At 35.8% G+C, this 13,337-nt stretch overlaps 1 protein-coding gene across 1 annotated transcript in view; it reads right to left on the bottom strand.

Moving 5' to 3' along the window:
* SMC1B (structural maintenance of chromosomes 1B) overlaps positions 1-13,337 on the bottom strand; it is an 80,474-nt gene that overhangs the window by 11,920 nt on the left and 55,217 nt on the right. The window contains exons 13-18 of the mRNA XM_046646760.1: positions 8,262-8,399; positions 7,841-7,957; positions 6,279-6,385; positions 4,865-5,006; positions 3,681-3,826; positions 2,171-2,324 (exon numbers count right to left, since the gene is read on the bottom strand). Of these exons, the coding sequence (XP_046502716.1) occupies positions 2,171-2,324; positions 3,681-3,826; positions 4,865-5,006; positions 6,279-6,385; positions 7,841-7,957; positions 8,262-8,399 (804 nt within the window). The remainder of the gene's footprint in view (positions 1-2,170; positions 2,325-3,680; positions 3,827-4,864; positions 5,007-6,278; positions 6,386-7,840; positions 7,958-8,261; positions 8,400-13,337) is intronic.

Below are 13,337 nucleotides of genomic sequence, written 5' to 3'. Positions count from 1 at the left end.
AATTCCAGTCGGAGAACTCACCACTAGAGGCCCTCCATCTTTCAAATACAAAGTGTTCCCTAGCAAAATAAATCGGACTCCGTGCACTCCACGCCACGAACCCGAGAATCCCCCTCAGGACCAGGAAGAACAAGTGTGATCCTCCTTCTATGACACATTTCTTTTACTGGAGGAGAATGGTCATATTCCCCAAGCTTTCTCTTCTCAGCACGGTATGGTCTGGTCCTTTTCACTATCCCAGACACTTTACTCTTAAAAAGCATCATGCTTTAAAAAGTGAATGCAATATTCCAGTGTGGCTTGACAAGCACACAGTGGAGCAGAACTACCACTTTTTCTTTTTAGACAATGATTCATTATTAAGCCAGCTTAAGGTCTTAATACCTGCTTTGAAATACCCCACCATGAATATGAAAGTCTTTCAAGCTAATAAAGAAGTAAACAATTTCACATTCATGCTAATAAAGAAGTAAACAATTTCACAACATGGTAGGCATGTTGGAATATACTTTTGAAAGAAAATGGGACCAAAGCAGTAGCATGAATACTTGACCAACAACATTCACTTAGATGTCAGCTGTTAAAATCGCTCCCTCCTCTAGTCTCTTCTATAAGAAATCTCTTCTAAAATTTCATTCCTTTTTAAACAGACTTTCTATTTCTTTCTATAGTATAGTGAGAGTTGTTTTTCCGCTCCCATCTACTGCTGTTAACAGATCCTTCTCTTCACTCTCTCTCTGCACCCACAAAAGTGTACACGTGACCCAGAATGAGCCAAGCCGAGTTCTTCCCCAGGATTTTTCTAACAGAGAGGGGAGGGAGAGCTCTCTTTCCCCTCTGGTCAAAGCTAGTGGTTATAGCTGCAGTCTCATGGAGAAAGCTGATCTGAAAGAATAAAGCCAGTATATACCGAACCAGAAAGAGTTCTTGGCAGTGCCCAAATTCCTGGACTGAGTCATGCGTGAGACCACTTCCATTCCAGCCCTATCCCTTTACCCCTTCCCCCAACCCCCGCCTTAAAATCATCTGAGTTGGGTTTATGTCACTTGTGGCCCGGAAAGGGTTTTCTCCTTTCCTTACCTCCTATCTGGAATGTAATCTCTGCCAAAACAGAGAAAAAAGACAAAGACTTTTTGAGGAAAATATTATACTAGAATTATGCTATAAGAAGCGGTCAATATTAGGAAAAGAAAAATTGTTTTATAGATACTTCAGTTGGAACAATCCAAGGACTGAAGACCTCTTGTGGAGTGGAAAACATGATGGAACTGAATGGATTTCTGACTGTCTGAGGGCAGAGTAGAAATGGGGGGAGGAAGGACGTGGCAGGGGGAGCAGAGAAAAGAGATATACTAACGTACTCAGTAAAAGCTCAGAGATGACTTGAGAGGCAAAACAAATAACTATTTTCACCATCTTCTGCATTAGCTAATAGTAAGACAGTCTTTCTGAATGTACAGTCATATCTTTCCTAAATGAAGGACAGAACTAAGGGCGTATACTTCCAACCAATGTAAAGAGCACTGTGTAATACAAATGGGGTGAGAAAGAAAGAAAAAAGGCAGACAGAGAAATGTTCACCATTAGTGGACCTTGGTTTTATCTTCTAATCCCTTGGGGGTCCATGGGGGTCCACTTTTGCTTCCCCCTGCACTCTCGCCACCTGGAGAGACTCAGTGAGGCATGTTTCTTCTGAGAACCACCTCGAATCGTTGGTGAAGGTGCAGAGCAAGACCCCTCCACACACCATGTACAACGTTAAAAGAGTACAGGGCAGTGCTCATGCCAGTGGGCCACTTGCCGCTTGCACACTGCCTACGGTTCACTGTGGCTAACACCATCTCCCCAAAGTGTTTCACATGCCAACAGCTTTAATTCTCTGATTTCTCATGGGTATCTATATATAGGTAAGACGCTCTGGTTCATTCTGTGGAGCTAAAAGAACATGGATTAGCAAGAGTGAAGAGAACTGCATGAAATGCCTGGTCCTCTGTAATGATGACCATTTTGCCTTCTCTCCCTCTTAGCAGGAGGAGATGTCTTTTCTGCCTCTAGAGGGGCTTTAGAACAGAGTGAGAATCTGCAGAGCTGGGATTTCACTAAGCAACCAAAGGGTGTTACACTAAGTTCCACACCACTGCATGTATTTTAAAATCATTTGCTAGAATACCTCCACGTCAATGATGTCATCCAACGACCCCAACAAAAGAACTATTTCAATGTCTTGAACTTTGCAGTTAAGCAGCATGTTATGCTTCTCTAACCGTTTCTGTTCCAGAGACGTTTGAATGACTACAGCCTTTCTTTGCAATTTCCCCACTTCCCTGCAAATACACAGATATGAAAAAATGGTTATATTTTACTCATTATGTAAAGTTGTACAAAGGAAGAAAAATGTATGTGCTATAAATTTACATAAATATTTTCTCCTATGAGTATTATAAATTCTAGAGATATCTCATTGATGCTTGTAATTTAAACTTTAACATTCCCGACAAAGGCCATGACTGTAATTAGTTAATTTGAGGGAGTGTTTTTCAGTAATAAACATTATTATTTTAATCAGGCTACCAATAGTACAGTGCTTTCTAGTTACTTTATCTTTAAATCTGTACAATTTTTCAAGTTGCATTTCTCCCTCAATGTAAGCTCTACATTTTAGAACCTCAAACCAAGAGCAACAGTTTCTCAGCAAGAGAAATACCTTACCAATTAAGTCATTACACACCTAATAATCCAAAGTGTTTCTTACTAACACTACCACTAACGCAATGCCTTCTACATTAAATGCGGGCTTGTGGGTTCTATCAGTTGAAACAATGTGGGATTTTAAAAAGGACCTAAAAACAGGATCAAAAAATAAAATAAAATAAATTAAGAATTATATGGTTTTCAAGACTATGAAGATAAACAGAGATGTGGTTCTGTTTAAACTAAATGCAAGACCAAACAACAACAACAACAAATCTTAGCCAAAGAACTTTCTGGCTGTATCTTGAAACACTGAAGGTCTTTGAACAGTGAGGAAAATTATAAAATGTCAAAAGGTTGAGCAAAAACAGAGTGCTCATTTATTTCATCTGCTCACTTATGGTCGTGTCTATCACACAGGAAAGCGGATGACATTGTGGTGCAACAAGCCAGCTGATTCAAAATGCTATTGTCATCATCGCAAACACACATGCTCATCATGTGCCAGGTATATGTGCCACATGAACAGCCACTCATTTAACCCTTACCACTATTCTATGAGGTAGGCCCTATTATTATCTCTATTTTCCAGATGAGGAAATGAAGGCATAGTATGCAAGTGGCAGAGCTGAGACATGGAACCATGCAGTCTGGCTCCAGATTCTATACCTCACCTGCTATGCTTTGTCACACAGACTAGAGGGAGACTCTGTACAACAGGAAGATACCAGAATCCAGGGGATTTAGGGCAAGGGACCCTTTATACAGGTCCATGTTTTCATCTGCCAAAAAGAACTATTCACTCTAAGTAACTAACCACCTCTCTTGGTTTTCTCCCAAAGTAGAATGCTTGAAAGGTGTGATGTGGGACCAAAAGCAACAAAGGTACATATTCAAATAACAAAACTTCCTATAATAAATTTTGAATTGATGGTAAACATCTTTAAAACTCTATTATGGTCTTTCAAACTTATAAACTTCTTAATTACCTATCAACAGCCAAAAACTTCTTCCGATCCTCTTCAAGTTGAGCTTGGATTTTCTCAATGTTGGAATTCTGAGTGACAAACACGTCCTTAAGTTGCTGCCGCTTCGCCATGAGTTCATCTACAACGTGCAGACAATCTTCCTCAGCCTGAATGGAGGTGATTAGCACTGTACATTACCATCTTTTACACTAAGAATGTCAACAGATCATCTTATCAATAAGCCAAACTAGTCATTCCGAGATAAACCCTTACCCTGTGTGTTGCTTGAACCTCTCTCATAGAAGGTGACCCACTCTTGTTCTACATTTTTTGGAAATTGGTAATTGCTACCTGCCTTCCTCCTTCACTTTGGATTCATTCCTCAGCTTGCTGCCATCTGACTTCTGTTCTCATTGTCCAATGAAAATGTTTGCTATTGTCACCTCTTAGTTGGCAATTAAACACATTTTCCAGGCTTTACCTTTTTGACAACTTTCCTCACTTCCTCCTTCCGGAAACTCTGGGCTTCTATGCTATCGCCCTTTCTGGTTCTCTTTATCACCTAGGTGACCACTCCTTCCAGACTTCCATTCTTGCTCCACTGCTCTTCACTGCCTACCTCTCTGCTTGGAGTCTCAACTTTTCAGATATGTTTCCATTTACTCCCATAAACCAGCCTAGACTTCTCTCACCTACCTAATCTTTAACTAGCTGCTGGAAATTGCTATCTAGATGGCACATAGGCAACTCAAGCTCCACAGATTCAAAATTTTCTCTCCTTAACCTGTTCCTCCTCTCCACCAATTGCCTAAGTTAGAACTCAGGAGGCATCCGTGACACCCCCCTTTGCCCTCTCCCTACAGCTTTGACAGCTAATGATTCACGAAGCTGTGCTGACTTTACTTCAAGGACTCCTCAGACCTGCTCCCTGCCCTTCTATCCTATGAGGACACCTCAGGAGCTCAACCAATGTTTATTAATGAAGGACGTCATCATTTCAATGACACTTCAGCCACCCATCGTTTTTTTTTGACATTATAAATGAAAGGCTTTATTTATACATCAAAATTGGGATTGGAGGGGTAGTGACAATTAAGAACTAAGAGTAAAGGAGGAACTTCCGGTGTTAGGTCGGATGGAGAAGAAAGTAAATGAAAATTCTTTTACTGCATGACTTTAAAATTCAGCCGCCCAGTATTAACTACCTTCTTTAGGTTATCAATGTCTTCTCCACCTTTCTGGATAGTTTCTTTTAATGTGTTGATCTTATTCAGTTTCTTCTTCAGCTGATTGCGACTATATTCGAGTTGGACATTAAGCCGAGTTTTTTGTTTCTCAAATTCTAATCTAGTATCATAAAGTAGAAGGAAGGAAATAATAAAGTTAATACTGAATATTAATATTGAATATTCTTCTTGTTTCTGACTTCACTAGTAACACTTCTAGTGTTACTCCCTGAAAACATGATGCTGGTTTAGAATTAAACATATTTTCTCATATCACAGGTATCTAACTACTCACATTTTAAGAATTTTTAATCAAGAATGGATGCTGTCTTTTGTTCAGTGCCTTTTTCATCAACTACAGAGTTGATCATGTGATTTTTCTCCTTTACCATTAATATGACAAATTATAGCAATAACTCTTGATATTGAAGCAGCCTTTTATTTCTGGTATGGAGTCTACTATATAATGGTATTTTTGCCCCTACTCTGGCGAATTCTTTTTTTTAAATTTTATTTTTTTAACTTTTTTTCTAATTTAAATTTTAATTTTTATAGCAGTAACATTGGATTATAGCATTATATAACTTTCAGATGTACATAATATATTTTGAATTCTGTGTAGATTACATCATGCTCCCCATCCAAAGACTAATTATAATCCATCACCACACATGTGTGCCTAATACCCCTTTTGCCCTCCTCCCTCCCTACATAATGGTATTTTGTTTTCCTCTTGTTACATTGCTTGTTTCTATTTAACCTTATTTTATTTGGTGATTTACAGGTGAAACTGACCGATAGTTTCTTATTGTATGTGTATGTCCCTTTTTGGATCTGGGCATCAATACTGCGTTCATTTCATAAACACATGTGTTTCCTCTTCACTATGAAGCAGCTTAAACGCTGAACACTTGTTTAAACATTGAAGCTACGTGCGCCTTTAAAGTCTGCTGGGACGATTCATGTGTGAAACCAGACATGCCTCGTGAATTTGGGCGAGTGAGTAAAAGCTTGTTTACTTTCCTTTCCTGTGGTAATTGGCCTTCTCAGATTTTTCTATCTTGCTTGGGGTATATTATTTGCTTGGTAATATATTATTTCTTGAAAATTATGAATTTTATCCACATATATTGACATATACATAGCCCTAAGTAAATTAGTCTTATTACTCTTTTAATAACCACTGTGAGTGTAATTATGTCCCCATTCTCTTATCTTGTATATTTATGCTTTCTCTCTTTAAAAAATTATGGAATAAAAGAGTTAGATCTCTTTATAAGACTATGAATGTTTACTAGCTATTTACCTCAGGCAGAATTAATTTAATTATGAAATAATAGTTACATTTATTTATGTTTTTAAGTTGCTTACCAACATCTTTTAGTAAAAATACCTTTTTTGATCAATTTCTTGTTGCTGTTTAACATGTTTGTTCTCAAATTCACGAATATTTTCCACACCAATTTCTTCACAGAAGTGTTGGAAAATATCATCTTCAACCTTTTAAATTATTTCAATACAATTGGTTTAATACTTAATTTTAAGAAACTATATAGATAATGCTTAAATCTAAGTTTTTCCCTCCAAGATATTCCTGGATTAGGCCCAAAACTAATCCCAACAAGCATCATTGTACTCTGAGGAGTCAGTGTTTTCTCTTTCTTTAACTCCATAAACTATGTTCATCTATTTTCAAATTTCTTATCCTAAAAACTAAATAAGAAAGCTCATAACTGGCCTTAAGTGTCCTGGCTCTATGAAGTATTTAACATAAAACTGGAAGTATTTCATTTACATTAGCCACACCAAAATATAACATTCTATATAAGTAAATAAAATATTCCTTCCATCCGAGTAATACTATAACATTCTATATCAGTAAATACACTATTCCTTCCATCCGAGTAATACTATACAGCCTTAAGCAGCATAAAACCAAGAGGCCTAGAGCACAGACTCAAGGCTCAAAGAGATTTGGAAAAACTAGAATGAGTCAAATCCAACAAAATAACATTTAACTTCCATATTTTTAAAGCCTTGCATTTAGGTACAATTATAGGATAAGAGACTGCTTTTAACAACAGGACGTTATAAGCTTCCAGGTTTCAGTTGAATATAAATTGAATACGAATATGAATACGATTGACACAATAGTAAGCCACGGTTTCCTTAAGCAGATAATCCAAGCCACGGAAAGTTACAGCTCTACGTGTAGAGTCCCACGGTACTCTGTGCTGATCAGACAGGAGTTTGACATTATGCTTTGTTCTGGGCGTTGACAAACAACAGAGCACCCAGAGGATGTTACCAGAACTGGTCTTAAATCCATGGCAAATGTAAATAACTAAGGAATTAGGGGTACTTAACCTGGAAAAGAGATAATTAAGGCGCAGCATAAGTGTGGTTTCAAATCATGCGATAAAAGGCAAAACAAAGAAATGGTGGCAGTTATTGAGTGATGGCATGACAAACAACTTTCTAAGGATTAGATATAAGCCACAGTGGAATGAATTAAAACAGAAAGTTCCTATCATTTTGTAAGCAGAGGTTAGATGACCAAATCTTTGCTGCCCCAGAACCAAGTACTGTGCCTAGAATATGCATTAAATATTCAAGAAATAATTACTGAGTGAATAAGTAACCTTAAAAGATAACATGAATGACAAAATTCCTTCCTTCCTGGTGTTAAGGGCAGAAAAAGAAAGAAAGAGGCTGTAACTTCTACAATGGGCAGGAGAGGCTGGAGAGCAGAAGAGAGTAACTAAGCACTGGTCATTGTCTCTTGAGATGTGCAACAGTGGCTCTCAAAAGATACAGGAAATTAACTTGGCAAACCAGTAAAACATAGCACTTATCAAATTTTGATTTAATATATATTTAAGAAGCCCTAAATCTAGTGTATTGTCTAGAACTATACTCTATGTGCCATTTAGTAAAAAATACATCATTCGTAACCTTATCTATCTTTTCTTGAAATGCTTCCATTCTTTGTCGTCGCTCTTTGATTCCTTCACTCAACATGGCACATTGAGACTCAATATTTAGTAGTTCACTTTGTAGCTGAGATTGTTCCTAATTACAAAAGAGAAAAAACGCCTTTTTAACATCGCTATTTTAGCTTTACACAGTGAAGCCAAAAACGTGATAGGTGTCTTTTCGAAAAAAAAGGAATCCATGAGATAAGGCAAATTCAGGTACAATTGGATAACAAAATTAACAACCATAAAAATAAACTATAATATACCCTATAGTAACTATAATATAATCTCAGTCACCGGTAAAAGTGTAAAAATTACATGATGCTATATAAAAGTAATTTCTGAAATTCTATGTCCTGGTTCTAATTTCCATCAAATTTTATCTAAGTCCATAGTACCCGGTGAAAAGCAGCAAGCTGCTTCTTTTTAATCATCTCCAGTTCACTTTGCGAATATTTGAGTCGTGTATGAGTTCCTTGTGCTAGAGTGCGTATTTGTTTCAAATCTGCTTCCTTGCGAAGTGTCTTCATTAAATCCTAGAAAGGAAGAGAAAATATAATAACATTTTACAGTAGAAAAATACTTTCACTTTTCAAAGTGCTTTCATGCGTCATAATTCACTGATTTTTACATCTAACCACACCCACACTCCATCTTCCCTTCTTCTGGTAAAAGACTGGGCAATTAAGTACATAAGCCATCTAGAGGAACCAAGATGCTATACAGCATCCTCAAAAAACTAACACACTTCCTAACAGGAAACAGACATGAAAAATGAGGAATGGGGGGTGCGTGTTCCACCTCTGGCTCATAAACGGCACAAAAGGGATCATATGACACACGCTGCCTTTCTTTTAGTCATTCTTGTCTCGTCCATTCCCTTCTCCCTTCACCTCCCTATTATTCAACCAAATTAACTCCCTAGTATATGTCCTTCTGTTTTTTACTCCAAGTCCTTATACGAATACACATGTATACATATTCACCTATATATGTTGGTTTTTTCAGTCTCATTTTGCAAATTTAGAACCATATTGAACATGCTTTTCTGTCTCCTGCTTTTCTCATTCAGTTACTCTCAAGAGTCAGCTGATAAAGCTCCAAATTCATTCTTTAATGGCTGCATATTATTCCAGTGTGTGGCTGTACCAAAATTATTCAACTGTTCTCCTAATGGTGGGCATTCACCTTGTTTCCTAGTTTTTGTCACCACAAACAATGCTGCATGACCTACTTGTATGTAAACCCTTGAGTATTGGTGTTTTTATTTCCACACAATAGATTCCCTAGGGCGAGATGGATGGGTCAAAGTATTCACATTTTTATTTTACTAGCTGGTACGAATAGCTTTCCCAAGGCTGTAACAATTCACATTTCTATAATTAATGTACAAATATGTGTTTCTTTCTCTCTCCACTAGCATATATATATTTTTTTTCCAAGTCTTGTTGGTATATATGAAGTAATCAATTTAATTTGTATGCCCCTGAGTACTAGATCCTATATAGGGCATTTTTTCATGTTTATTAGCCACATAGATCTCTTCTTTCTGAGAAGTGCCTAATCCTATCCTTTCTCCAGAAGTTTCTCTCATAATTCTTTTTCATGTCAATTTGTAAAGAGTTCTTCGATAGTAAAGAACCTAGTCTTCATTTTAAACTTTTTTTTAATGTATACAATGGTTTTTATTCTCATTTAAAAATTTTTTTACATTCAAGTTTTTAATCTATCTGGAATTTATATGTTATAATATGGGGCACAAAATTACTTTCTCTAGATGTGGCAATACCATTTGCTAAATAATAAATCCTTTTCCCACTGAACTAAAACATTATCTCTGTTGTATACTAAATGGTCAAATATACTGAGCTTTATTTCTGGAATTCCTATTGTGTTTCATTAATCCGTCCATTCCTATGCCAACACTACATCAAGTTGATTACAATGGCTTTTCACAGTATTCTGTATGCTGGTAAGAGAAGTTCCACCTCATTCTCTTTTGCCATGTATTTTTTGAGTAGTCTCAGGAAAATCTTCATTTGTAGGAATTACAAGATCATTTTATCAAATTTAAAAATCCTTGGTAACATTTTAAACTTGCATTCAAGTTAAATATTAATTGGAGGAATTATAACCCAAGAATATAGTATTTTTCCTTTGTTTTGTGTCCTTCAAGAAGATTTAGTTTTCTAAAAATAGTTACCGTGCCTTTATATTGACATTTATTCCTATTGTCAGCAGAATATTTTTCCATTTTTAGATGCTTTTTCTTAATATAGAGAAAAATATAGTTTTGTTTATTTACATAGCACTCCCACTATCTTATTAAATCTAGTTTTTAAACTATAATCTTATTTTCAGCAAAAAGTTAGTTTTTCTCATCTCTTCAAAGATTTATACAAACTATTTCATTTTGGCCTAACTGTATTTACTTTTTCTTCCAAGACCACATTAAATAATAATGATAGAGCAGATATCTCTGTCTACTTCCTGATTTTAACTAAAATGGTTTTAATGTTTCACATTTAAGCAATTATTTGTTAGTTTTGGATAAGAACTATTTATTTTATTTAAATAATTTCCACCAATCACTCTTTTACTTGGTACTTTAATTACGACTAGCTGCTGAACTTTATCAAATGCCTTTCTATGTATGACCACATGATTTTTTCTCTTGCCTTTAATTTGGTAATGTAATGGATTATGTTGATTGATCACTTAATATTGAAACACCACATATTCTTGGTACAAATCCTATTCAGTCTGATGTATTTTTCTTTCACTACATTGCTGAATTCTCTATACTGACATTTAGTTTAGAAATTATGCATTTATATTCACAAGAGAATTCAGTCTTCGGTTTTATTTTTTGTAGTATCTTTATAATATTTGATACTAAATTTATACTAACTTTATAAAATAAACTGGGAAGTTTCCATCTTTTTCCATGATCTAGAATGGCTTAAATAACATTAGAATTATATTATATAGAACTCAGCTGTAAACCCATCTGGTCCCAGGGACTTTTTAAAGAAAACTGTGGTAAAATATACATACAATTTACTATCTTTACTGTTTTTAAGTGTACAGTTCAATGGTGTTTAAGTACATTCACATTGTTGTGCAACCAATCTCCAGAATTGTTTTCATCTTGCAAAACTGAAACTCGCTACCCATTAAACAACTCTCCCTTCTCCTATCCTTCCCAGTCCCTGGCGACCACCATTCTACTTTCTGCCTCTATGAATCTGACTACGTAAGGACCCCATATAAGTAAAACCATACAGTATTTGCCTTTTTATGACTGACATTTCATGTAGCATAACGTCTGTAAGGTTCATCCATTTTGTAGCACGTGTTTGAATTTCCTCTCTTTTTAAGGTTGAATAATATTCCAGTGTATGTATAGATATTTTGATTATCCATTCATCCGTTGATGGACACCTGGGTTGCTTCTACTTTTTGTCTATCGTGAATAGTGCTTTACGAACATGGGTATACAAGTATCTCTTCTAGACCCTGCTTTCACTTCCTTGGAGTATAGACCCAGAAGTGGAATTGCTGGATCATATGGTAATCTTATTTTTAATTTCTTGAGAACCATATTGTTTTCCATAGCTGCCATACTGTTTTACATTCCTTAAGTCTTTTTTGAATGATAGATCACTCGATTAATGGTGGCTTAAAAAATTGTGGGTTTATTTTCCTTCACAAAAGCAGCCTGGGGTGACGCGGTCCCTCAACAAAGGCACCTAACTTTCAGCTTCTCAGCGCAGTGGTTTTATACTCATGCTCCCTGTCTCTTGGTGTAAGATTGCTGCCGCATCCAGGCCTCTTGACTGCACTCCAGTCCGGAAGAAGAAAACGCAAAAGATAACACCAACACTTCCATTTCTATCTCTAAAACTGTCACAAAGCCACCACTAGCTACAAGGAAACTTGGGAAATCAAGTTGTTTTAGTTTTTTACAATACTATAAAAAAGGCAACCAAGGAAGGGGTTGTGGATGGGGACTGGGCCACTGACTACACTGCTGCCTCACTTTTCAAATGTCCCATGTTTTTTCTGGTCAATCTTGGTAATTTGTTTTCTGAAAATCATCCATTTCTTCCAGATTTTCAATTTTTTTTTCACTATATAGTTATTTGCATGTAAGAGTCTGTTAAACTTATTTTAATTTTCTCATTCCTGATCTGTTTGTCTGCTTCTAAGTTTTCTTTCCTTCATTAGAGTTGCATAGAGTTTATTTTATTAGTCTTTCAAAAGAACCAGTTTTTAGATTCATTTGTCCCTTTTCTATTTTGAGTTGTTTTCTATTCAATTAATTTCAGCTTAAAAAAAAATTCCCCTATAGTTTTTGTTATTTTGTGGTTGTTCTAGTTTCTTAAGGAAATAAATTCCCTTATATTTCATCTTTCTTCAATAATGAAGGTATTTTCCTCTTGATGTAGCTTTTACTGTGTCTCAAAGACTTCCTATTCATCACTTTTGAGACATTTTGTAATTGGCCTCTTGATTACTTCTCTGGTCCCCAAACTATCTACTAGTACATTTCTTAATTTCTATGTAGACAAAGATTTTTTTGATCACTAGTTCTAATTTCACTATGATCATTATGATCAAGGTAACCGATAAAAATCTTTACTTTTGAAAAACTGTTGAGGTTTCCATTGTGGACAAGCATATGACCAGTTTTTAGAAGTGTTTTATGGATATGTTAAATAATGTCTTACATTTATTGAGCACTTATTGTTCTACAAAGTTTACATTTACTAACATACTTAGTCCTCTCAACAACGCTAGGAAATAGGTGCTGTTATTATCCCCATTCTATTGATGAGAAAACTAAAGCATAAAAGTATTTAAGTAACTTAGAGTCACGCTAATATGTGGTAGAGACACAATCTGGATTTAAGTTTATTGATTGTGTTACAAATTCCTCTAAGTTTTATCATTTTTGTCTACTAGACCTGTCCAATTTTGAAAGAGGTATAGTGAAAGGTTCTATTCTAATTTCAGCTTTATTAAATATTCTTGTTTTAAATATTTGGGTTCTGGGCAAGCCCCAGTGGCCGAGTGGTTAAGTTCGGTACACTCTGCTTTGGCAGCCTGGGTTTTGTTCCTGGGTTCGGGCCTACACCACTCCGTTAGCAGCCATGCTGTGCTGGTGGCCCACATAGTAAATATTAGAGGAAGATTGGCTCAGGGCAAATATTCCTCAGCAAAAAAAAAAAAAAAAATTAGGTGCTATGTGCTACAAACAGGCTTAAAATAGAGATCTTGTCTTTACTACATAATGTCCTTCTTTATTCAATTCATTCAATAAATATTTATTGAAAACTTACTATATGTGAGGATTTTTAACTTCAAAGTTCATATTGTCTGATACTGTCACTCCTGATTTCTTTTTTATTTGCATTTTTTAGGTGTTCATCCCATTATTTCCAACATTCAATTTTAAGACAATTTCTTGC

This window comes from Equus quagga, chromosome 19, assembly GCF_021613505.1.
Source record: "Equus quagga isolate Etosha38 chromosome 19, UCLA_HA_Equagga_1.0, whole genome shotgun sequence".
In the NCBI taxonomy this organism is placed as follows: Eukaryota; Metazoa; Chordata; class Mammalia; order Perissodactyla; family Equidae; genus Equus; species Equus quagga.
The sequence above is the reverse complement of the archived record's forward strand: the minus strand, read 5'-3'. Positions and strand labels throughout refer to the sequence as shown.